This window comes from Myxine glutinosa, chromosome 8 (assembly GCF_964187855.1).
Source record: "Myxine glutinosa chromosome 8, kmMyxGlut1.1, whole genome shotgun sequence".
Lineage (NCBI taxonomy): Eukaryota > Metazoa > Chordata > Myxini > Myxiniformes > Myxinidae > Myxine > Myxine glutinosa.
This window is the reverse complement of record NC_136268.1, coordinates 109,405,044-109,430,541: the sequence shown is the minus strand read 5'-3', so window position 1 is coordinate 109,430,541 and position 25,498 is coordinate 109,405,044. Positions and strand designations below refer to the sequence as shown.

Sequence of the window (25,498 nt, the reverse complement as noted above, 5' to 3'; positions counted from 1 at the left end):
CTTTTTTGAAATACCGTACCAACTTCTTTCCTGGAAGCCCTAGCAGTATCCATGTGTTTGCAGCACTTGCAATAATCTAACTCAAGATGTCCAAATGTCACTCACGTCCATGCCCGTGGGATTGCCACGGGTGACCCCATTAGTAAATTTATATTCTCTAATATAATTGTTGCATAGATCACGCTCAATGAATTTCAAACTGATCAGACTAAGCCTTGTCCCTGTCAAATGATGACGTCATAATTACGACACTAATGACGTCAACGTTAACAACATTTTTTCCATGGAGTGGTTTTGGAGATATAGAAGTGTAATGTTTTTCTGTTTTTCAAAGATGGTGCCTGTACCACGTGACCTATTACATCATAAATTATCATTAAGATATTCTACGGGAGGAGGCGCTCCTATGGTAAAATTTCGTGTAAATCGGACCAACGGTTGCCAAGAAAAGGAATTTAAAAAATGCAGACGCGTACGCCAAACGTACACACGTACGCACATTCGGACGCAACCGAATGCCTAACCTTATTTTCGCTTCTCGAGCGCAGGGTAATAACCTCACCTCCCCACCCCACTCCCATTAGGAAACCTTTATATTTTGTGACCCTTACACCAGTTCTACCAAGCTCTATGAATTATTTATCTCAAAGAAAAAGGAACATTGCAATGTCGGTGTACCTGACGGTCCTTTAGCTCCTGCTGAAGCTTTAGCATTGCGGTGTTCCACTGTAGTTGTTCTCCAGCACTTTGAATGCCACTATCAGGTTCAGATCCTGTGGCTGGATCTTCACGGAACTCCTCGGCCAACTCGATCCAATCTCGGATGCGTGCCGTTTGCTCTGGCATCAGGTTGGAGGCCCTGCGCAGGTCCAGCATTAGGTGGTATGCCTCATCCGTGCACTCCAGGAAGTGTTTGTAATCCTCTTGCTTGTTGGGCGCCTTCTCCTCCAACTGCGACAACCGGATGCACTTGTTCTCCAACAGGATCTGTGAGCAGATGGGTATATATTCATTCTTGCATTTCACAAAAGCTTTTCTGAATTCATATGTAAAATTAGGGATTGCAAGACATGACGAATCGAATCACTTGATTTAATTTAACATAAACATTATAAAATTAATTTTAAAAACTATACAACTGACACTTGTCCTTTTATATTCTTTGGGGTAAATCTACATGGGTAGTAAATCTACAATCTACTTTGGGGTAAATTCAGGTAAATCTACATGTTGCTCTCAATCTGTGATGCTACTCTTACTAGTCAGGAGAACCCGGTGTCACATTCAACCCAAAACAAACCTGTGAGCTCGAGTTTCTCTGAGCACTCACTGACTTCCCCTTTTTCAGAGCGTCTCGAAGAGTCTCAACCTGCTGCAGTGCATCCTTCAGCTGCTCCTGCTCATCATTATAAGTCACTACCGGTGTGTTCTGGATCTTCTTCGCTCGATCGGCATACTTCAGCACGTTTACGGTCTCACTGAAATCCCCAGAGGCAGGGCTGATGCACGCGATCATGAGAGTTTTGGTGTTTCCTCCGAGAGAGTCCTTCAAAATCCTGGTGATTTTAGAATCTCGAAAAGGAACATGGGTACCTCTGCGTTTCGGGTCTCCCAGGGCACTGATGACGTTTCCGAGTGCAAGAAGGCCACTGTTTATCTTTATGCACTCCTTGAATCGTTCTTGGGTGTTTGACGCCATTTCCACTCTTTCAGATCCAGCAAGATCTACAAAATGAAACTTTGAAGTGATGATCTGTTTGCTCAGAATCTTGCCCTCCTTGGTGCATTGGCTGTGCAAGTGCTGTTGGGTAAGGACAAGGGAGAAGATTGCATGAGACCTGCTGGAATGCTCCTGAAATAAGGTACTTGCAGTGTGCCTTACGGTACTGCCTGCTTCGAGTAAATTAAGAAGCTCTTCCTTCGTCTGGACTGGACACTGTTTTGCTCCGAATAAAACTAAATGGGAACAAAGAACACGCCAATGTTTAGTTTTTAGAAGGCTCGAGAATGAGTGTTGCCAATATTGTCAACATAACTGTGCTAATGCAGGAGATATCAGTGGTTTAAAACAATAAGTATGTAACTCCAACACTCAATTGTTATTATGTGCTGTCGTTACAATTAACAAGGAAAACCCCGTTTGTACATCTCACTTGTATTGCCATGTTTGTCTTGTCGGACAAAAATATCTTTCTTGATAGTGTTCAAGTCCAAGAGGTCTCTCAACTCCTCCATATAAACCTCGATGTAAGATACGGCAAGGCTGCACTCTGTGTTGTCGTTATTCTCAATCCTTTGGAAGATCTCCTCAATAGCTCGGGGAATCATCCCAATGTCTTCACTCGCAAGTCCTGCAAGAAGAACCACTTCCTGGTGCCAAAGCAAAATGCCATAATTATCATTGCTATAGTATTACTAATGTGCAGAGTCGTGAAAAAAACCAAGTCATCGTTGATTCCAAAATAACCATTGTCCATTATTACCCTGCGCACACGAAGCGAAAAGTGGAGTAATGCAATTGGTTCACTTTGTCTGTCTGTCTGTGTACAAACGTCAGTTTTATATCGTCGAGCAACATCTTGATTTAAATTGAATGTTATATTTTTACCATGAATCGAAAAACGAACCTTTAGTTTGGCACTGAATTTGGCCCGATCGTACATGCACAGATTGATATCAATGTTTTAGTTTTCCTGCCCATCTGGCAGTCAAACAAAATTGAAAGTTACTCCACAAAAGTAAAGTTATTGTTTTTAAGGATATCATAAAGGACGCATACAACAGATATGAAGAACTAATGTAAGGTGTTAAATAAAGTGGTGAGAAAGATGTATCAACGGCGGTAAACTTCCGGATGTTTTTTTTCTGCAACCTTTAAAATCTTTATTTTATTTCAATTGAATTTTATGCTTGACACTGAATGAATGAATGAATGAATTATCGGTTTAAGGTAATTTTTCCCTGCTCGAGCGGGGGTTAGCCTTGGTTCCCCATGACAATCATGGTTCCCTGTTTGAGGCAATGTTTTTATGGCCGGATGCCCTTCCTGACGCCAACCATTAGTCGCCTCTTACGATGCGCAGGGATACGGTGTACCTATTCTAAATCGGCATACACACCGGGGTCATTCATCCCAGCAAGCTGGTACTCAATTTGCCAACCTCGGAAGGATCACAGGCAGAGTCAACCCCCTTGGTGTAAATTCAGCGATTGACCGGGATTCAAACTCAGGATCCTAGGATCCCAAGCCAGCACACTAACTGCTAAGCCAACAACAGAATTTGTGTTCTTGACACTGCAGAACACAAATCTCCTTCTTGGCACTTTCAAAACCCTTCCAGTTAGCAGTACTTGTAACCCTTCATCTCGACCATGTCCTTGTTTCTCAAGATTCCGCGGGGTAAGGTGTTCTATAAACTTTCTAGTTTCACCAAGGAGATTGCAACAACAGAACAATAAAAAATTAGAGCTTTCTACAATCCACCGAACATTGCTCATCAAAATCCTTCGGCCATTTGAGACCGAGCTGCTGTGAAGTAATAGGAAGGCGATGTATCAGAAAGAAAAACGATATAAAGCATATTTATGTCTCGTGAAACTACTCACTGATGATATTGGACACAGCAAATTGGAATGTTTGGAAAATTGGAATGTGTAAGAAAAGAAGAGGTGCATTGAATAAACAAGGCAGTGATTCACAAAGGCTAAAAGTGATACCAGGAAGGATGCGATGGGGGCTGAAATTTGTTTTTCAGTGAAACGAATAATGTTTCTGTGTACAATAACTTGTACCTTAGACATCCTAGCTACAGCACAAACAGAAAAGCAACTTTATGAATTAGATAAGGGGGCTTGGGAGTAGAAGTTTAATGGAGTTATTAATGAAACAAGGATGGGTTTTATGGATCAGAAGCAAATGCCAGACAACATAATCACTCACTCGTAGTCTTTGCTCCAATTGTAAATGTTTTTCCAGTACCAGTCTGTCCATAAGCAAATACGGTGGCATTGTAACCTTTGAGGAATGCCGTCACTAATGGATGCACACAGGTATTGAAAATGTCTCTTTGCGCTTCATTGGGACCAAATGCGTAGTCAAACATAAAGGCACGATCTTTTCCCAGTAACACTTGCGTCTGCAGGCCTTCTCCAACAAGACGCACACAGGTCTGCTGGTGCTGCATGATCTCATCGACAAAAAGCGGCCGGATACGAACTGCCACGCGTACAGGCGTTTCTTCCATTCTATGGGAGAAAGACACATTTGGAAAAATATTTCGTTGGAAATTGATAACCTCACAAATCACAGACGTAAACAACTGAAACAGATGACGTCCAGGGTGATGCTGAAACCTGGCAGTAAGGTCCTCTAGTTGCCTTGAGTACATCCTATTTGGAATAAATTAACTTGAGCTGTTTGCAATCTGTTGGGCGTTCCCTTCAACCGACATACCACCTTCATGATATTGTTGCGGATTTGAGAATCCTGTGTTGTAAATATCACCCTCTGTAAATTGTAATGATTCTTGTAAATACCTCCATTTGTGTAAAGGTCAAAGGTCGTCCCCTTAGCTAGTCCATGTACAAGCACGTAGGCCACCATAGAACCTCTCTATAGTTATTTCTTATTCTATGTTAGTTTAAGGCTCTGTTTCCCACTAGTTGACTCTGCATTGCACGAAATGACATAAGATAGTTTTCTTTTTCAAGTTTCCCCCAAATCATCTCTTCAAAGTGCCAGTAACATTGGGCTGTTTTCTGCGGCGTTCGCCACCGTTGCATTGGGCTGTTTTCTGCGGCGTTCGCCACCGTTGCATTGGGCTGTTTTCGGCGGCGTTCGTCACCGTTGCATTGGGCTGTTTTCTTCTCCCCCAAAACTCCATTACGCACGCGGTCAACTCGAAGTAATCTTTCACAATTGTGTTTTTGTCGAGACTGTATCTATCTTTCGGTGTGTGTACCTATAGCGTATCTTTAGGAAAATTTTCGGTGCTAATTTTTCGTACATGTATACACAATCGTCGGTTAATGCGTATCGAGTATTCTGAGGCCTAGTACTCGTAGGCTTAGGCTACCGTACCGTCTCCGACCTTGCGGTTTTGTTTTTCTCTCAGCGGTTCGTCGAATGCGCTGCAATTATTTTCGTTCTCTGTTTCGTCCCAGTCGTTCACCCAATACCTCCTTGTTTAATATCTCTACTCAAAAAAAAAAAACCCCAAAAAATATTTCCTTCTTTTTTTTTTTTTGGTATACAAGATCGAGGCTCGTGAAAGAGCTAACATTAATCACACAAAAAGACAAACCGACACACAAAACACAAAAAACAAGGGGAGCGGCAGACAAGATGGGGAGAGAGGGGGAAGGACACAAACACAACATTTGAGAGCAGGGACATCGGGAGGACTTGGGGGGGAGGTGGGAGAGGAATAAAACATATTGTTACAGACGCGGTTTTGGATGTTAGTTTACCGAGCGGCTTGGTATGACCGCGTCTGCACAGTTTACCCGATTCCACTCGAACGTTGGCCAAATCGCGCTATGCTAAATCAATTAAGGAAAGGACACAACGGCTGGGATTAAATGACACGACACCAGGGGTACAGTTCTCAAGACCTCCGGAGGAGGTTATAATATTTGTATGCAGAACGTTTAGATTACACGGACAAGAGGTACAGCATAGGAAGGTGGGCACTTAAACACGGTCTTATATTAGCCCCGACAGACCACAGATAAACGGGACAAGACTGACTCACACAGGAATTGATGGCAAGGAAGGGCAGGTAGTCGATGGATAGCACAAGGTGCACCTTGGCTCAGGGACAGGATAAAGCGCGGTCCAAAAGATGCAGGGAGGTCTCTCAGCGCTCGGAGGTGGCAACTTCTCTCTCCAAGCTGGGGGCGCATCTCACGTCACCTCCGGTAAGTGGCTGCGTATATCCAGCGGGGAGTGACACGCCCTCGGCTCGTTAGCTCCGCCCCAGATGGAATCGGCCCACCGCCTCTTATTGGGTGCGGGGGGTTACCGGGCTCCGCCCTTGACGAGGGGCTGACAGTCAGCCCCTGAGTGGTAACCCCGTCGGAGCACATGGGCAATGGCGGCTAACCAAGCCGGAGTGAGGACGCACACTCCCCGCGCCGCGCCGCGCCGCCCCCCTCTGTTGTTGTAGTTGTTGTTGTAGTTCCATGAGATGATGGGAGGATGCGGAGATGAGGTTGTGGGGAGGTATTGGGAGGTCCTAAACTCACTACTGGTGCCATACAATCACATTCTGGTGCAACGAAGAGTCAGAATTAATGGAAACGAGTCCTTAACTGACATAGACTAAGAATAACTAGCAAGATGTCCTATAGTTGTCTACGTGAGATGCGGTGAACCTGGGCACGACATTTAATGGGGGAAAAAGGGGAAGGTCGGTTCTACAGAGTGTTGTTTACAGACAATGGGACTAGGGAATGGGGGATTGGGGATAGTTGGGGAGTATTGGGGAAATAGGGGAATATTTACAAGCGGATATGGATGGAGGCCAAATCCCATATCCGCAACAATATGAACACTGCAAGGACTCTGGGGTGAATTACCGGGGGTAGAAAATATCAAGGTTTTCGATGGGGGAAGATAAGAGATGGTGGTGAACAGCTGTTTTAAAGACCTGGAGGGAGGAGTGGGATTGAAGGGAGTGGGGGAGTTTGTTCCAGAGGCAGAAGAAAAGGGGAATGAAAGAGTGAAGGTGAGCAGAGAGCCTAGACTTTGGCAGTTTAACCATAAGAGGGTTGCAGGCAGATCTTGTGCGACCTGAAGGAATATTGGGGGAACAGAGCACAGAGAGAGCTGGGGGAGCAAGGCCGGAGAGGAGTCGGTAGAAGACAGAAAGACCACCAACCTGCCTGCGGTGAGTGAGTGAAAGGCCCTCGGAGTTGACTACATCGCAGGAGATTCCAATGATTCTGAAAGCCTTGGCCTCAACAGTGTGAAGCCGAGCAAGGTGTGAGGCAGGAGCACCAGCCCAGAGGGGGGAACAGTATTCCATTGAGCTGCGGATGAAAGCCTTGTATGTGGTGAGCAGCTCAGGTGTGCCAAGGAAGGACTTCGCACGACGGAGGATGCCCAGTCGGCGACTGGCTTTGGAGGCCAGCTTGGAAATGTGGTTTTACCAAGAAAGATCATGGCAGATAGTGAGACCCAAAAGCTTGAGCGACAGAACTTCTTGGAGAGGATTGTTGAGAAAGTAGATGGGAGGGTTGTCCAGTCGGTCCTTTCGGAGAGACATTGTAAGAGTGTGAGATTTGTCAGGATTGAAAGACATGTTCCACTTGTTTGACCAGTCTGTGATTTTGTCCAGGTCTGCAGAGAGTGAGGAGGCTGCAGACTGCCGATCTGAGGAATGAGGAATGGAGCGGCAGATAGCGGAGTCATCAGCAAAGAGATAGAGAGGATTTTCCAGAGAGTCGGAGAGGTCATTGATGAAGACCAGAAATAGCACAGGGCCCAGAACACTACCTTGGGGAACTCCAGCCAGAACAGGAAGGGAAGATGAGAGAAATCCATTCAGGGCCACACTTTGCCTACGACCAGAGAGGAAATCCGCAAGCCATGAGTGGAGATTTCCCTGAATACCATAGGATGTGAGTTTGGTGAGCAGAGCAGGGTGCCAGACCGTATCGAAGGCACGTCATATGTCAAGTGAGACAGCTCTGATTTCCTGTTTGGCATTGAGGACCTCCATCCATTGTTGAGACAGCAGAAGCAACATGTCCAGAGTAGAATGACCTGGTCTGAATCCAAATTGATGATCAGAGATCAAGCCATTGGAGAAGAGGAAGGATTTGATATCTGAAGCAATGATGGATTCCATGACTTTGCTGATAATTGGGAGCAGGCTGATTGGTCTGTAGTTGCAAGGATCTGTTTTTGCACCTTTTTGTGTAAAGCGGCAATGTTTGCTGATTTCCAAGATGCTGGCAGATGACCTTGAGCAAAAGACAGGGTGAAAAGAACAGAGAGGGGGTGAGATAGAGCGGCAGAGCAGGATTTTAGGACCCGAGGGCTGATGCTATCTGGTCCAGTTGCAGAATCAGAGTCGAGCTTTGATAAAAACTTCTCCACCTTGTCAGGAGAGAAGGCCACAGAGTCCAGGAGCAGTTGGGTTCGACTGTGAAAGGTGGGAACAGAGAGAGATGGGTTTGGGACATAAGATTTTGAGGCAAACGCAGAGTTGAGGCATTCGGCTTTGTCACGTGCGGTGTCAACTGTGTAGCCATTTGAGGTAAGGGAGGGGTTGGAGGGGGAACAAACACCAGAAACGGATTTGACCAGACGCCACCAGGATTTGGAGGAAGGAGACAGGTTTGAGAGTTCAATCTTGAGTGTGGAGAGATAGTGCTTCCTGGCACTCCTGAGGGTAGAAACACACTTGTTTCGAGCTTGGTGGGAGGAACTGAGATTGCCTTCAGTTGGACTTGCCTTCCAAGACGCAAAGGCAAGTTGTTTCAGGGCAACTGCCTCACCACAAGCTTCAGTGTACCATGGACGGGAGGAAGGGTAAGACAACTGAAGACGAGATGGGATAAATCTGTGCATGAGAGAGAGCAGTTTGCTTTGGAAGAATTCCCAGGAAGAATTGATGTCAGAGGCATTAGAGATGGGAGACCAGTCCAGTTGATTGATGGCTGCTTGCAGACCGTGCCAGTCGGCCTGAGTGAAATGCCAGACTCGTCGGCGCTGAGGAGGCTCTCTGAGAATGGCCAGTGAGATGTCCACTTTAAGAAGCACATGATCAGAAGAACCGATTGGAGCAGAAGAAGAGCAGCAGACATTTGCAGGGAAGTTAGTCATAACCAAGTCCAGAAGAGAAGATACTCCATTGACTGAGATCCGGGTCGGGAAATTGACAGATTGTGTCAGTCCCAATGAGTCGCAGAAGTCCTTTGCTGAGGTGCCATGGCTGGTGAGAGATGAACCCACACCCAGCCAGCTGGCATGATGACTCAGGTCTTATTCGGTTATTTGTTGTTCTTATTTGTTCGTTCGTTCTTCGTTCACGTTGTTCGCGATCACGTGGTTAGAAATGTATCATGTCTCCCCTGAACAACTATTTTCTCTCATATATTATAACACCTTTTTCTTCTTCTCCTACAAAAGGATGCTTTCGTCTTGCTCACCAAATCTATTCATTCCAAAAAATAATAATGATACCATCTCTTACAGTTCCTCTTTTCTACATTCCCTAAACTCTCCAGAACTCCACCCCTCCTTCAGCGTCCTCAAACGTATTTTTGACTCGAAGGTCTCAAACTCATTTTGCAAAAAATGTTCGTTTCTCATGAATCGTACACTTTTAAAAATCCAATCTCACCCCTCCCCTCCAAATCTTCCCCATCCCCCCTTCCCTCCAAAACTTCCCCATCCCCCCTCCCCTCCAAAACTTCCCCATCACCCCTCCCCTCCAAATCCTCCCCATCACCCATCCCTTTCAAATCTCCCCCCTTGCCCCTTCCCTCCCCTCCCTCCTAAACTTCCCCCACACCCCTCCCCTCCGAGACTCTCCCTCGCTCCTCCCCTCCTAGACTCCCCTCTCACCCCTCCTCCTCAAAGCATCCTCCCTGCTTCTTCCCCCTTCCAACTTTCACCTTCATCTCCCCCAACCTTCTGCCTCGCTCTTCCCCCTCCTCAAATAACACCTCACTGTGCCTCACCCAATCTCCATCAAACCTTTTGTCCGCCCCATTCTTCCCTTTCTCCAAGCTATTCTGAAATCTCTGAAATCTCTGACACACCTTCAACAGCTCTCCCTACCCCTTCCTCCTCTTCCACATCTTACCCTACCTCCCCCCCCCCTGTTCTGTACCCGATGCTCCCCCTTCCTCTTCATTGACGGTATGGACCTCAAACATCCGGGGCCTTCGCTCAAACTTGACTGATCTCTCCATACAGGTTGCTTCTGACAAACCAGATGTGATCTGCTTAACAGAAACTTTCCTCCTTCATGATGTCTCTGATGCCTTTGTATCTCTCCCAGGTTACTCCCTCCTCCGGTATGATAGACCTGAGCCTCGTCCTGGAGGCGGGGTTGCTATCTTTATAAAAAAACTCTCTTCCTCACTCGCCCTCCACTGCCCTCTCTCCACCTCACCCCCAGGAATACCTTTGGCTACGGCTTCCCCTTCGCTCCCACCTTTTGTTCATATGTGTGTTGTACCGTCCACCAAACAGTGATGACTCCATCTACATCTCGCTGTCTGATAATATGGACCAACTTCTATCTACCCATCCCAACTCTCTCTTCCTCATATGTGGTGATTTCAATTCTCACCATGCCAGTTGGCTGGGTGTGGGCACCTCTCTCACCAGCCATGGCTCTTCAGCAAAGGACTTCTGCGACTCACTGGGACTGACACAATCTGTAAATTTCCCGACCCGGATCTCAGTCAACGGAGCATCTTCTCTTCTGGACTTGGTTATGACCAACTTCCCTGAAAATGTCTGCTGCTCTTCTTCTGCTCCAATCGGCTCATCTGATCATGTGCTTGTCAAAGTGGACATCTCTCTGACCATTCTCAGAGAGCCTCCTCAGCGTCGACGAGTCTGGCATTTCACTCAGGCCAACTGGCACGGTCTTCAAGCAGCCATCAATCATCTGGACTGGTCTCCCATCTCTACTGCCTCTGACATCAACTCATCCTGGGAATTCTTTCAAAGTAAATTGCTCTCTCTCATGCACAGATTTATCCCATCTCGTCTTCAGTTGTCATACCCTTCCTCCCGTCCATGGTACACGGAATCTTGTGGTGAGGCTGTTGCCCTGAAACAACTTGCTTTCGTCTCCTGGAAAGCAAATCCAACGGAAGGAAATCTCATTTCCTTTCACAAAGCCCGAAACAAGTGTGTGTCCACCCTCAGGAGAGCCAGGAAACAATATCTCACCGTTCTCAAGACCGAACTCTCTTATCTTTCTCCCTCTTCCAAATCCTGGTGGCGTCTGTTCAAATCTGTTTCTGGTGTTTGTTCCCCCTCCATCCCCTCCCTCACCTCAAACAGCTTAACGGCTGACTCCGCACGTGAAAAAGCTGAATGCCTCAAGTCTGTATTTGCCTCTAAATCTTGTGTCCCAAACCCATCCCTCTCTGTACCCACCGTACCCAGTCGTACCCAGCTGCTCCTGGACTCTGTGTCCTTTCCTCCTGACAAGGTGGAAAAGTTTCTGTCAACCCTCGACTCTGATTCTGCAACTGGTCCTGACGGCATCAGCCCACGGGTCCTAAAATCATGTTCTTCCGCTCTTTCACTCCTTCTTTCTGTTCTCTTCACCCTCTCTTTTGCTCAAGGTCATCTGCCATCTGCTTGGAAATCAGCCAACATCACCGCTTTGCACAAAAAAGGTGCAAAAACAGATCCTAGCAACTACAGACCAATCGGCCTTCTCCCAATTATCAGCAAAGTCATGGAATCCATCATTGCTTCAGATATAAAATCTTTCCTCTTCTCCAATGGCTTGATCTCTGATCATCAATTTGGTTTCAGACCTGGTCACTCTACTCTGGACATGCTGCTTCTGCTTTCTCAACAATGGATGGAGGTCCTCAACGCCAAACAGGAAATTAGAGCTGTCTCCATTGACATTTCACGTGCCTTCGATACGGTCTGGCACCCTGCTCTGCCCACCAAACACTCCTCCTTTGGTATCCATGGAAATCTCCATGCATGGCTGGCGGACTTCCTCTCTGGTCGTAGTCAACGTGTGGCCCTGAATGGGTTTCTCTCATCTCCTCTTCCTGTTCAGGCTGGAGTTCCCCAAGGTAGTGTTCTGGGGCCTGTGCTTTTTCTGGTCTTCATCAATGATCTCTCTGACTCTCTTGAAAATCCTCTCTATCTCTTTGCTGACGACTCTACTCTCTGTCGCTCCATTCCTCATCCCTCAGATCGGCAGTCTGCAGCCTCCTCACTCTCTGCAGACCTGGACAAAATCACAGACTGGGCAAACAAATGGAACATGTCTTTCAATCCTGATAAATCTCACACTCTTACGATGTCTCTCCGGAAAGACCGACTGGACAACCCTCCCATCCACTTTCTGAATAATCCTCTCCAAGAAGTTCTGTCACTCAAGCTTTTGGGTCTCACTATTTGCCATGATCTTTCCTGGGAAAACCACATTTCAAATCTGGCCTCCAAAGCCAGTCGCCGACTGGGCATCCTCCGTCGTGCGAAGTCCTTCCTTGGCTCACCTGAGCTCCTCACCACATACAAGGCTTTCATCCGCAGCTCTATGGATTACTGCTCTCCCCTCTGGTCTGGTGCTCCTGCCTCACACCTAGGTCGTCTTCACGCTGTTGAAACCAAAGCGTTCAGATCATTGGAATCTCCCGCGATGAAGCTAACTCCAAGGGCCTTTCACTCACTCACCGCAGGCAGGTTGGTGGTCTTTCCGTCTTCTACCGACTCCTCTCTGGCCTTGCCCCCCCCCCCCCAGCTCTCTCTGGGCTCTGTCCCCCAAATATTCCTCCAGGTCGCACAAGATCTGCCTGCAACCCTCTTATGGTTAAACTGCCAAAATCAAGACTTTCTGCTCACCTTCACTCCTTCATTCCTCTTTTCTCCTGCCTCTGGAACAAACTCCCTCACTCTCTTCAATCCCACTCCACCCTCCAGGTCTTTAAAACAGCTGTTCACCACCATCTCTTATCCTCCCCCATCCAAAACCTTGATCTTTTCTACCCCCGCTAATTTCGGTCCCCTTGTGTTTTATACCTCTCCCCCCCCCCCCCCCCCCCTTTCCCACAAGCCCTCTCCCTCCCACACTTTTCCCTGCTCTCAAATGTTGTGGTTGTGTGCTTCCCCTTCTCTCCCCATCTTGTCTTCCGCTCCCTCTTTTTGTATATTTTGTTTGTCTGGTTGATTTGTTTGTGAAATAAATGTTAGCTCTTTCACGAGCCTCGATTCAGTATACAAAAAAAAAAAAAAAAAAAAAAACTCGGGGGAGAAGGGCGTGGCCGGCCCATCGTCTTCAGGAGGTGGAGCCAGGAAGCCCTTGCGCCCAACCAGGACTCGGTGGGCACAGCTTGGTAAGGTGTGGCTATGGCTTGGTAGGGCGTGGATATTTAACCCATAGAGGGAAGCCCCACCCAGCAGATGACCGAGGGAGCCAGAGGCATGCAGCAACAACCAGCCCCTGCCGCGTGCGACAAAAATACATATGCCTGCCGCCGCCTTGCTCGCTTCCAGCCCGGAGAGGACCTACTTGCTGTGCCGCCCTGCCAAACCTTCCAGCCCTGTGGTCCCACCTTCCTCTCCCTCCAGCCAATCCAATCTGTAATTCCCTATTCGTGTGAGTGAGTTCGTTCTGTCTGTATTGTCCCTGGGAATAAGTTAAGCTTGTATAAGTAGAATTGCACTGTGTCGTCTTCTTCTTCTTCTGTAAATTGCTTTCGTTTTCTTTCCTTCTCCTTGGTTTCTTTGACTTGTACATAATTGGTTACAAAAACCTGTTATTTCCTACTTTTGCCTTCTTCTTCTTCCTCGTCCGATCGTCCTTGTCTTTTCCATCATTGAATACCTGTGGCACGATTTGGCCAACGCATAGGAATCGGGTTTAGTACTTGCTAATGGTTCAGACCGCGGGCTGCTAACCCGCTCAGCAAATAACATCTTGTCCGTGGTTTCGAACGGGGCTATCCACCGGCTTCGTGGAGAGGTTGGCGGAGGTGTACGGGACTCCCTTGACCAATCACCTCGGCCAATCTCATCCCACGAAGAAGCGGGATAGTTCCAGGACTGGGGAGACGGCCAGCTTAACAGGACAAGGGGCTAACCACCCCTTGCTAACGGGAGAGCCGTCCCCCGTCGGTCCTCTAGTTGCCTTGAGTACATCCTATTTGGAATAAATTAACTTGAGCTGTTTGCAATCTGTTGGGCGTTCCCTTCAACCGACATACCACCTTCATGATATGATAGCCATCTTAACACTCTCCTTGCAGGAGGGCAGTGCAATAGGGGGAGGATGTTCAGTTAGCCGAGTTGACCGTTTCAGGTAACACCTGAAAGAAATTGAAATTTCCAGAAAAAAAGAAATTCCGACCCATCACAATCTGAACACTGATTTGAGAATAGTTTTCAGGCTCTCTGTTTACTAAATGCTCATTAGATCTTCTAGTTTTAAGAAAATGGTATTTTGTACTAGATGCCAGGTGTGGAGGATTTACATATCTCTCATTGTTTTTTACCCTCACAGTTACAAGGGCATGCAAAATTGAAGATAAACCGACACTGTTCAACCTGAACCCAAATTGATGTCTGAAAGACTCATTTTTAGCTGCGATGAGCAGCTCTATGAGAGGACTGCGTTGTTGTTCTTGTTGTTGGGGTGCCTTTTTGAATAGCGCATGCGCATACACTTGGACGTGCATTGGTATGAGGTAAGAACATCGCGGACTAAAATCGCGATTTGTTTGAAGAAACCAGAATAAATTTAGCAACAAAGACGACATGAATGTTTTCCTCTCAATCTCGTTTCACAGAACTTGACACAAATTAGGTGTATTTTTTGAATAGCGCATGCGCATACACTCGGACGTGCGTTGGTATGAGGTAAGAACATCGCGGACTAAAATCGCGATTTGTTTGAAGAAACCAGAATAAATTTAGCAACAAAGGCAACATGAATGTTTTCATATATCAATCTCGTTTCACAGAACTTTTTTACTTTCAAATCACTTTCACCACACCACACCAAACAGAACCACAGAACCACACCACTGTTTTCACAGAACCATACCCACTTTCAAATCCCCTACCGACCAAGCCCGTTTCAAATTATCCCTCTGCCTCCCAGAATTAACATTAAAAAATAACATTAATGAATTAACATTAACATTAACATCAATGAAAGACGGTCTGTTGGGAGCCGTTGGTGAGGTATGTGGATGGACAAAAGGACCACAGAGGCACTCGGAAACATGGTGGTGGGATGATGAAGTTGGAAAGAAGATTGACGAGAAGAGGAAGAAGTTCAAGGAGTGGCAGAAGGCGAAGGGTGTGGGGGCAGAAAAGGCAGAGCATGAAAGTTATAAGGCAGCCACGAAGGCTGCAAAGAAAGAGGTAGCAAAGGCACAGGAGGCATGCAGGAAAATGTTCGGAGAACGCTTGGATTTGGAAGAGGGTCAGAGAGCGGTATTCAGGATTGCAAAGCAGATAGCGAAAGAGAGGTGTGATGTGATGAGGGTGAGTTGCATGAAGGATGAAGTGGGACAAATCGTTGTGGACCTAGATGGAATTAAAGCAAGATGGAAGAGATATATGGAAATACTGTTGAATGCAGAGAATAAATGGGATGGCAACATAGAGAGTAACCCAGTTTTAGGACCGGCAGAGAAGATAACCGAGAAGGAAGTTGAGGAAGCGATGAAAGCAATGAAGAGTAGAAAAGCGGGAGGGCCGACGGGAGTTGTGGGAGATATGCTGAAGGCAGCCGGAAATTGAGGTGTGAAGAGAATGACGGAGATCTGCAATCTGGTGGTGAAAGAAGGCCGCATTCTAGTGGATTGGGAACTGCGTACCCTCGTCCCTCTATACAAGGGGAAAGGGGACCCTCTGGACTGTGGCTCGTATCGAGCGATAAAGTTATTGGAGCATGGAATGAAGGTATTGGAAAGGGTGTTGGAGAGGAGGATAAGGAAGAGAGTGAAGATTGACGAAATGCAGTTTGGATTTATGCCAGGAAGCGGAACGACAGACGCGCTTTTTATTGTGAGGCAGTTGCAGGAGAAGCATATGGAGAAGAGGAAGAAGTTGTTTCTTGGGTTTGTTGATCTGGAGAAAGCATTCGATAGGGTTCCACGTGAAGTAGTGACATGGGCATTGAGGAAGTTAGGAGTGGAGGAATGGATGATCAGAGTAGTGATGGCAATGTACAAAAGAGCGCGCACAGCTGTAAGGACGAAGGACGGGAACAGTGGTGAGTTTGAGGTGAAGGTGGGAGTGCATCAGGGGTCGGTACTAAGTCCACTACTATTTGTAGCTGTGATGGAGGTGCTGGCTCAGAACGTAAAGGAGGGTTTACCGTGGGAGTTGTTGTATGCAGATTATCTGGTGTTGATTGCAAAAAGTATGGATGGACTGAAGGAGAAGATGAACAAGTGGAAGGAATGTATGGAGACAAAAGGTCTGAAGGTGAATATCGGAAAAACGAAGGTGATGGCAAGTGGTAAAGCATGTGGTGAGGTGGAAAGAACTGGGAAGTGGCCGTGTCCTGTGTGCAGGAAGGGTGTCGGAGTGAACTCCATTCAATGTACAATGTGCACTGAGTGGGTTCATCAAAAATGTAGTGGTTTGAGAGGGTCATTAACCAGTGTGGCAGCTACATTCAAGTGTAAGGTGTGCACAGAGGGAGCTGCAGATGAAGGAAATGTTGAGTTGGATCTTGGAGATGGCGTGAAGCTGGAAGGTGTGAAAACATTTTGTTACCTAGGAGACATGCTGAATGGAGAAGGTGGATCAGACTCGGAAACGGTTGCTCGAGTGAGATGTGCATGGAAAAAGTTTCGGGAACTGAGTGGCATGCTGACGAGGAGGGGAGTGTCGTTGAAACTGAAGGGAAAGGTGTAGGCTGCATGTGTGAGAAGTGTTATGATTTATGGGAGTGAGACATGGGTAATGAAAGTAGCGCAGCAACGAAGGCTGGAAAGGGTGGAAATGCGAATGGTTCGGCGGATGTGCGGAGTATTGCTGAGAGAGAGGAAGACAAATGATGAACTGCAAAAGATGATGGGAATAGAGCCTGTGATGGATGCTGTGAAGAGAAACAGGTTGAGATGGTTTGGTCATGTGTTGAAGAAGGATGAAAGTGACTGGTTGAGAAGAGTGATGGAAATGAATGTAGAAGGAAGTAGAGGACGGGGAAGACCGAGAAAGACTTGGCTAAAGATGGTCGAAGAAGAAATGCGGGCAAGGGAGTTAACAAGGGGTGATGCAGAAAATAGGGCAAAATGGAGAACGTTGTCATGGGGACCGCAAGGCTAACCCCCGCTCTTGCAGGGAAAATGGCCTTAAAATGCCTGTTGTTGTTGTTGTTGTTGTTGTATTAACAGAAATAACATTCACATCCATACATTATATGTAATCAGTTGTTGAAGCATGTTGCGTCGCAAAACAAAGGACAAGACCAAAACTGAAAGACAAAAAGACGCTAGTGCATGCGTATAATTTAATGACTGATTGAATTTGGTCGCGCATATTGCAATAGATATCCTCATGATTCTACACGTCGCAGCTGGTGACCACACTGTGGTCATTTTTCTCTTGTTGTATCTTGTAGGACAAAATGGCAACTTTATGTCATCCCACAATCATGTCATGTGCATACGTAACTTTTGATGTAAAAATTGTTTATGTTCTATTTCTCCAAGACAGGTCTGTGTCTTTAGCAAATAGGTAAACATTATTGGCCAGTGGCTGAAGGTACAAGCTGTGGAGCTCGTTTGAGTGGAGTTTGGGGGGGCAGCTATGTCTTTGTACCGAATTATTATGTTTGAGGGAAAGGGAGGTGAGGGTCACTTATTACGATTAAGGCTCATAAATGAAACAAGTGAAACGCTTGTGTGTGAAACCCTGTGTATGAACTCCCTTGTGTGTGAAACCCTGTGTATGAACACCCTTGTGCATGAACACCCTTGTGTATGAACACCCTTGTGTATGAACACCCTTGTGTATGAAACCCTGTGTATGAACACCCTTGTGTATGACACCCTGTGTATGAACACCCTTGTGTATGAACACCCTTGTGTATGAAACCCTGTGTATGAACACCCTTGTGTATGAAACCCTGTGTATGAACACCCTTGTGTATGAACACCCTTGTGTATGAAACCCTGTTTATGAACACCCTTGGTATGTGTCATGATGTTAATGGTTCCATCCGAGCGATGCCCTCCGTCTCCTTCACATTACTTATGATGCTATTCCGACGCCGACCGCGTGGGCAGGATTTATATACCGCCTGTGAGTAAGGATGGGTCATTCCGCTCTCTTGTGTCTTCGAGTTGGTAAGATTTTTGCAAGACCTGGTCTACATTTGCTAATATCTCTGTAATGGCGTATGGGAATGAAAGTGCTCAGAGATGCTTGCTTAATAGCCTTTGTGTTCTCTTTTGTAGATCAGTTGCATTCAAGTGAATAAAAGCTCACGGCTTGGAGTTTTTTGGTGAATCGTCTCGTTTCGTTTTACCACATTTTTATTCACTTGGATTCTACGCTTGGAGCCATGGAGAAGCTGCTTCGCCTGGAGGTATTCTCGGGCGACCCTCAGGCTACGAATGCCGCAGACCAATGGGAATATTGGCACAACTCTCGTCTGCACTACACCGCTGCGGTTCCGGATCTCACCGAGGCACAGCGGCTATCGGTTCTGACCTATCATGTCAGCCTCCCGGTCTACGGGTACATATCCCACTGTGCCACCTACGATGCTGCAGTGGCGACGTTGCGTGGCATATATGTCTGGCAACATGTTGTGTTTGTTGTTGTGTTGTGTTTGGCATATATGTTATGTTTGTGTCCTTCCCCCTCTCTCCCCATCTTGTCTACCGCTCCCGATGCTTTTTGTTTTATGTGTCGGTTTGTCAGTTATGTGTCGGTTTGTCGGTTTGTCTTTCTGTGTGATAAATGTTCGCTCCTTCACGAGCCTCGATCTTGTATACAAAAAAACAACAAAAAAAAAACAAAAAAACAAAAAAAAACAAGAAAAAAAACCGAAGTGCATTGTACGGACGACACATGTTGGCTACACGACGCCAGGAAGCTTCGGAGAGCCAGGAGCACTACATCCAGGAGCCGATACGCCTGGGGAAAGGTTGTTTGATGGAGGCTCGAACCGCTGCGGAGGCAAACGACGACGTGATGCGTTTGTTGCGGGGATCTCGTCGCCGGTAATCAGACTTCGGTTGCTGGAGGAGACCACGTTGACCTTCCAACAAGCGTGCGACAAAGCATGCATTCTACAGCTGGCGGCCGCCAGCGCGGAGGCATACGGTGGACCCTATCTCACAGCGGGGGCCGCTGCCGCGGCAGGGCCGGAGTCGACCGCATCGCCCGAACGGGCACTCGCGGAATCTCCAGACGACGCTCCGGCACCGATCGCTGGAGATGATGGGAATCCGAACGCCACAGCTGCAAACTCTGCGGAGAATGCCAAATGTTATTTTTGTGGGAATAAGAGACACCCTCGCTCCGCATGTCCCGCCAAAAATTGTGAATGTCATAATTGTGGGAAAAGAGGACATTTTGCTAAAATGTGTTGGGCGGCTAAATCTAAGTCTTCCCGGGGCTCGAGTCTCGCAGGTACGCGCACCTCACGGGCGGCGCGAGGCTTGCGCCATGCTACCTGTGCTCGTGGAAGAGATCCGCGTGGAAGGGCTTATCGATACAGGTAGTTCCTCCAGTTTTGTCAGCCACGCTTTGGTACGACGTCACGGCTGGACAATGGGCTCGGATACCCAACAAATTTACCTGGCTTTGTCTGGACATAGCGTACGCACCAAAGGCGTTTGCTCTCTTAAACTCGTCATCGATGATAAACTGTATGACGAGGTTGCCAAATTCAGGGTCTTCAGCACTTTGGACTTTAAATCAGCGTATCATCAGATTCCAATCAGGGAATCGGATAGGCCCTATACTGGCTTCCAATCGGGTCGATGGCTGTATCAATTTCGGCGGATCCCGTTCGGAATCACAAATGGGGTGGCGTGTTTCCAACGCGCCATGGACGACATCTTGGTTAAAGAGAACTTGCAGGACGTCTTCATTTATGTGGATAATGTGACAGACTGCAGACATACCCAGTATAATTTAACCTTCAACCGCGAGAAATGCCACTACGGTGCAAAAACAATCGATATACTTGGGTACACAGTGACCGGCGGGGAGATAAAACCTGATGCCGAGCGCCTCCAACCTTTGCTAGAAATGGCGGCACCCTGTGATTGAGCATCCCTGAGGCGGTGCCCTGGGCTTTTCGCACATCACTTGAGATGGATCCAAGGCTACTCAGAGAAAATAAGACCTCTGGTGGACATTAAGGTCTTCCCTCTGATGCAGGACGTGCTAGTCGCTTTTCAACTTCTGAAGGAGAACATAGCGAGGGCCTGTGTGACCTCCATTGATGATAACCTCCCGTTACTCGTCGAGACAGACGCTTCGGATTGTGCGATTGCTGCGACACTAACGCAAAACAAGCGACCTGTGGCATTCTTCTCTAGGACATTGACCTCGACCGAATGCAAACATTCGGCAGTGGAAAAGGAGGCGGCCGCGGTGGTCGAGTCGGTCAGAAGGTGACGCCATCTGCTGCTGGGCAGGAAATTTGATCTCCTGACTAACCAACAGTCGGTGGCTTTTATGTTCGGCCACGACCACCCTCAGCGTATTAAAAACGACCAAATCGCACGATGGCGGGTCAAACTAGCTGATTACTGCTATGACATAATCTATCGCCCCGGGAGCGAGAATGTGGTTGCCGACGCGCTCTCTCGCCCGTCGGTTTGTGCTGGCATGACGTCAGAGGTTCTAAAGCGCATCCATGACTCATTATGTCACCACGGGGTAACTCGATTCGCTCATTTTGGGCGCTCTCGCAATTTGCCTTTTTTGATCGAGGAGCTCCGACGTCTATGCCGCACCTGCTCCGTGTGTGCGGAGTTGAAACCGCGATTCTATAAGCTGCCGTTACAGGCGCTCATTCAAGCGACGAAACCATGGCAATGATTAAGCGTCGATTTTAAAGGGCCTATATCAACACTCACAGCAGGTGCCCCTCGTTATCTGTTGACGGTAATCGATGAGTTCAGTCGCTATCCGTTTGCCTTTCCGTGCTCAGACATGACATCAGCCACAGTTATACGATGCCTGCGTCAGCTGTTGGTCCTGTTCGGGTATCCGGGGTTTGTGCATTCAGACCGCGGGGCTGCGTTCATGTCACAAGAGGTTCGGACCTTCATAGTAGGCCCAGGATAGCCACTAGCCACACCACTCTGTATCGCCCCGAGGTGAATGGCCAGGTGGAAAGATTTAATCAAGTCATCTGGAAGGCAGTGGCGCTGCACTTACGTACGCACTCAAAGGGGCTGCACCAGTGCACCAATGGCCACAAGCCGTGCCAGAAGCATTACATGCGATTCAGACTTTATTATTCACGGCCACCAATCAAACTCCCCACAAAAGAAGGTTTCGTTTTGAACGTCGTGGCGCTAACGGTCAATCGATGCCCGGTTGGCTTGTCGAACTCGGGCCTGCGTATCTGAAGCGAATGGTGCGACAAAGCAAGTACGAACCGGCGGTGGATTTGGTGCAGATCGTGCAAGTTAATCCGCAGTATGCGACCGTCCGGCTGCGCGATGGTCATCTTTCGACCGTGTCGGTTCAGCATTTAGCCCTGTGCGGAGACGAGGACACCCGCCGTAACTTGAACTCGGAGGATTCACCTGTCGAACTGGGGGATTCCGTTCCGGGCACCCCTCAGTGCGTCAGGGTCCGTGTGACGTTACACCACTGGGAACTGCTGCAGGGGATATGCCGAGCTCGCCGTGTCCTCCGTCACCGCTGTGTCCTCCGTCCCCGTGCAGTGCGCCGGGATCGCCCACAGATAAGACTCGTGCTGGCCGGAACGGGAATGCGAACGGATCGCCTTCCTACCGGATGGGACCGGAAGCGTGCCGCAGACCCCAACGCTTGGATTTGTGACAGAGTGCTTGATTGCTTAATTAATCTACTATCTTCAATTTATACCTCATATCGATAGTCCGCGTGCTAGCTGAAACTTTAACGGGGGAGAATGTCATGATGTTAATGTTTCCATCCGAGCGATGCCCTCCGTCTCCTTCATTACTTATGATGCTATTCCGACGCCGACCGCGTGGGGTAGGATTTATATACCACCTGTGAGTAAGGATGGGTCATTCTGCTCTCTTGTGTCTTCGAGTTGTTAAGATTGTTGCAAGACCTGGTCTACATTTGCTAATATCTCTGCAATGGCGTAATGGTAATGAAAGTGCTCAGCGATGCTTGCTTAATAGCCTTTGTGTTCTCTTTTGTAGATCAGTTGCATTCAAGTGAATAAAAGCTCACGACTTGGAGTTTTTTGGTGAATCGTCTCGTTTCGTTTTACCACAGTATGAACACCCTTGTGTATGAAACCCTGTGTATGAACACCCTTGCGTATGAATACCTTGTGTATGAACTCCCTTGTGCATGAAACCCTTGTGTATAAACACCCTTGGTATGAACACCCTTGTGTATGAAACCCTTGTGTATCAACACCCTTGTGTATGAAACATTGTGTACGAAACCCTGTGTATGAAAACCCTTGTGTATAAACACCCTTGTGTATGAAACCTTGTGTATGAAACCTTGTGTATGAACACCCTTGCGTATGAACACCTTGTGTATGAACTCCCTTGTGCATGAACACCCTTGTGCATCAACACCCTTGTGCATGAAACCCTTGTGTATCAACACCCTTGGTATGAACACCCTTGTGTATGAAACCCTTGTGTATCAACACCCTTGTGTATCAACACCCTTGTGTATGAAACCTTGTGCATGAACTCCCTTGTGTATGAACTCCCTTGTGTATGAACTCCCTTGTGTATGAACTCACTTGTGTATGAAACCCTGTGTATGAACTCCCTTGTGTATGAAACCCTGTGTATGAACTCCCTGTTGTATGAACACCCTTGTGTATGAACTCCCTTGTGTATGAACACCCTTTGTATGAACAAACGTGTGTCTGAACTCCCTTGTGTATGAACACCCTTTGTATTGTTACGGATCGCGGTTAGATGTTATTTTGACCGAGCGGTGGTGTATTACCGCGACCTAACAGTTATTCCCCGACTAGACCCCGATTCCACCCAAACGTTGACCAAATCGCGCTATGCTAAATCAATGATGGAAAGGACACAACGACTGGGATAGATGAAACGACGCAAGGGGTACAGTTCTCAAGACCTCCGGAGGAGGATATAATTACAGTGGGGGAGAAAAGGGGTAGATTACAAGGTAGTGAGGTAAAGGCACAGAAGAGATAGGCACTTAGTTACAGTCTTATCTTATCCCAGACAGACCACAGACAAACGGAACAAGGCTGACTTACACAGGGATTGATGGCAGGGAAGGACAGGTAGTTCGATAGCACAAGGTGCACCTTGGCTCGGGGACAGGATCAAGCACGGTCCAAGAGATGCAGGGAGGCCTCACAGCGCTCGGAGGTGGCGTCTTTCTTTCTCCAAGCTCAGTGCGCATCTGACGTCACCTCCCTCTTCCTGCGCATGCTCAGCGGGGAGTGACACGCCCTCGGCTGGTTGGCTCCGCCCCAGATGGGACCGGTCCGCCGCTTCCATTGGGTGCGGGGGTTACCGGGCTCCGCCCTTGACGAGGAGCTGACAGGGAGCCCCTATTTGGTAACCCCGTCGAGCACATGTTCGATGGCGGCTCGCTGGGAAGGCCTCATGCCCTCCCAACACCCCCTACCAACCAAGCCGGAGGGAGGACGCGCACTCCCTGTGCACGCCGCCGCCGTTGCTGTTGTTGTTGTTGTTGTTGCTGAACCGTGAGGAAGAGCTGCGGGGAGGTATTGGGAGGTCCTAAACTTCCTAACGGTGCCATACAATCACATTCTGGTGCAACGAAGGGTCAGAATTAATGGAAACGAGTCCTTAACTGACATAGACTAAGAATAACTAGCAAGATGTCCTATAGTTGTCTATGTGAGATGCGGTGGACCTGGATGCGACATTTAATGGGGGGAAATAGGTGGAGGTCGGGTCTACAGAGTGTTGTTTACAGAAAATGGGACTAGGGAATGGGGGATTGGGGATAGTTGGGAAGTATTGAGGAAATAGGGGAATATTTACAAGCGGATATGGATGGATGCAAATCCCATATCCGCAACATTGCACCCTTCTCTACCTCGGGCGTCCCGACCCGATAAATTTTTACCTACGTTAGTTTGGCACTCAGATGTAGTTCCCTCTACTATCTACTATTAACTCAACCCTGAGTGCGACAGTTTTACAGATGTTCACAAATGAGTAAATATGTCCCCCTGCGACGTTGCACCCTTCTCCTAACAGAAACACACCCACAGGATAACCGAATCGCGGAAAGCATCCTCAAACTAAACATACAGCCGGTAGGGAGCATCATTTATACAAGACTGATATTTACACTACGATCCAGGACCTGTTCTTTGAGGAACACATGCAGATGTTATGCATAGGGAGAGCACGCATGCCAGCATCGATACACCAACCCACGAGTGCCCTGTGGCCCTACGGCCTTTAATAATGTGCAGAGCACCCCGTCCAAGCACCAAAAGCACCACCCCATTATGCACAGTCAGCACCATCCGGTGCACCAATAAAGTGTTCAATAATAAATGCACAATCAAGTGTCCATGGTCACCGGTGGTGTCGCAGCCGGCCGATGTTCTGCCGCTGGTCTTGCCTTCATGGAGTGCACTTGGCCTTCTGGCTTCTTTAGAAATAAAGAAAGGCGCCAACCGCGTCCATTTCTAAATTGTGGCCGTCAGGGGGGCCAACTAAAAGTGGTTCACCTGTATGGCATAGGTGCCACGTTGACCCAGAGGTCCATCAACGGGTGGTGCTTGCCCGCAAAAGAACTGCGGTCCATTGTGGGCGGCCACAAAAATTGCGGTCCATATGGTGTATCGATCCAGGCAGCAAGCAGCGGAAGTACAGGCCCACAACTGCGGAGCCAGCACCTCTCTCTCCTCTCTCTCTGCCCCAAAGCCAGATCCTCGGAGGTGGGAGACAAAAGAAGACAAGTGAGTAAGGTGGTAAGGGCGCAAAAGTGCACGCAATTCAAGGTAATGCACACTGGGGCCACATGGGAACCAGGTGAGACAGGTACGTTCCTACCGCACCCCCCCCCCCCCCCCACCAGGTAACCTACATTGCCCCTCCCTTACCCTTACTGTATCCACAAAACACAACACTACCCATAAACATCTACTTTACACATCAACAAACGTCCCTACTGTCTTCCCCGTTCCTCCCATCAACCAAATTCGTCTTCTCTCCCTCCTAACCAATCAAATTTGCCATTTCCAACTCTCATCAAAATTTGCCATCTCCAACTCAACATCAAAATTTGCCATCACCAATTCATCATCAGTCCCTCCTAAGGAGGGAGAGATGGAATCACCCCAATGTCTCATCCACGTCGTGATGTGTCTCACAAATCCACACAGCAATTCTCCTTTCCTGCAACACAGAACAAAGGAACACAGGTGTGGAGTCATCATCATCACCTCAGGTAAGTGGCTGCGTATGGTGCGACAGGTTCATCAATCCTAACTATTTCCTAAATGACTTTAACAACTTTGCATTGCCCGGGGTCTTTCCCTGCCAATCCATTGGCCAACTTACACTATGGGTTCTAAAAACCAATTCCCATTGACCAAACTGTGGTGCTTCTCAAGTTGGGGTCTCACTC

The 25,498-nt window shown here is 47.8% G+C and overlaps 1 protein-coding gene across 2 annotated transcripts in view; it reads right to left on the bottom strand.

The window, feature by feature from the left end:
- The window catches only part of LOC137433173 (kinesin-like protein KIF27), a 98,140-nt gene that overhangs the window by 67,297 nt on the left and 5,345 nt on the right, over positions 1–25,498 (bottom strand). For both annotated transcript variants that reach the window (XM_078783669.1, XM_078783670.1), the window contains exons 2-5: positions 3,941–4,245; positions 2,154–2,351; positions 1,301–1,956; positions 679–987 (exon numbers count right to left, since the gene is read on the bottom strand). In XM_078783669.1, the coding sequence (XP_078639795.1) occupies positions 679–987; positions 1,301–1,956; positions 2,154–2,351; positions 3,941–4,245 (1,468 nt within the window). The remainder of the gene's footprint in view (positions 1–678; positions 988–1,300; positions 1,957–2,153; positions 2,352–3,940; positions 4,246–25,498) is intronic.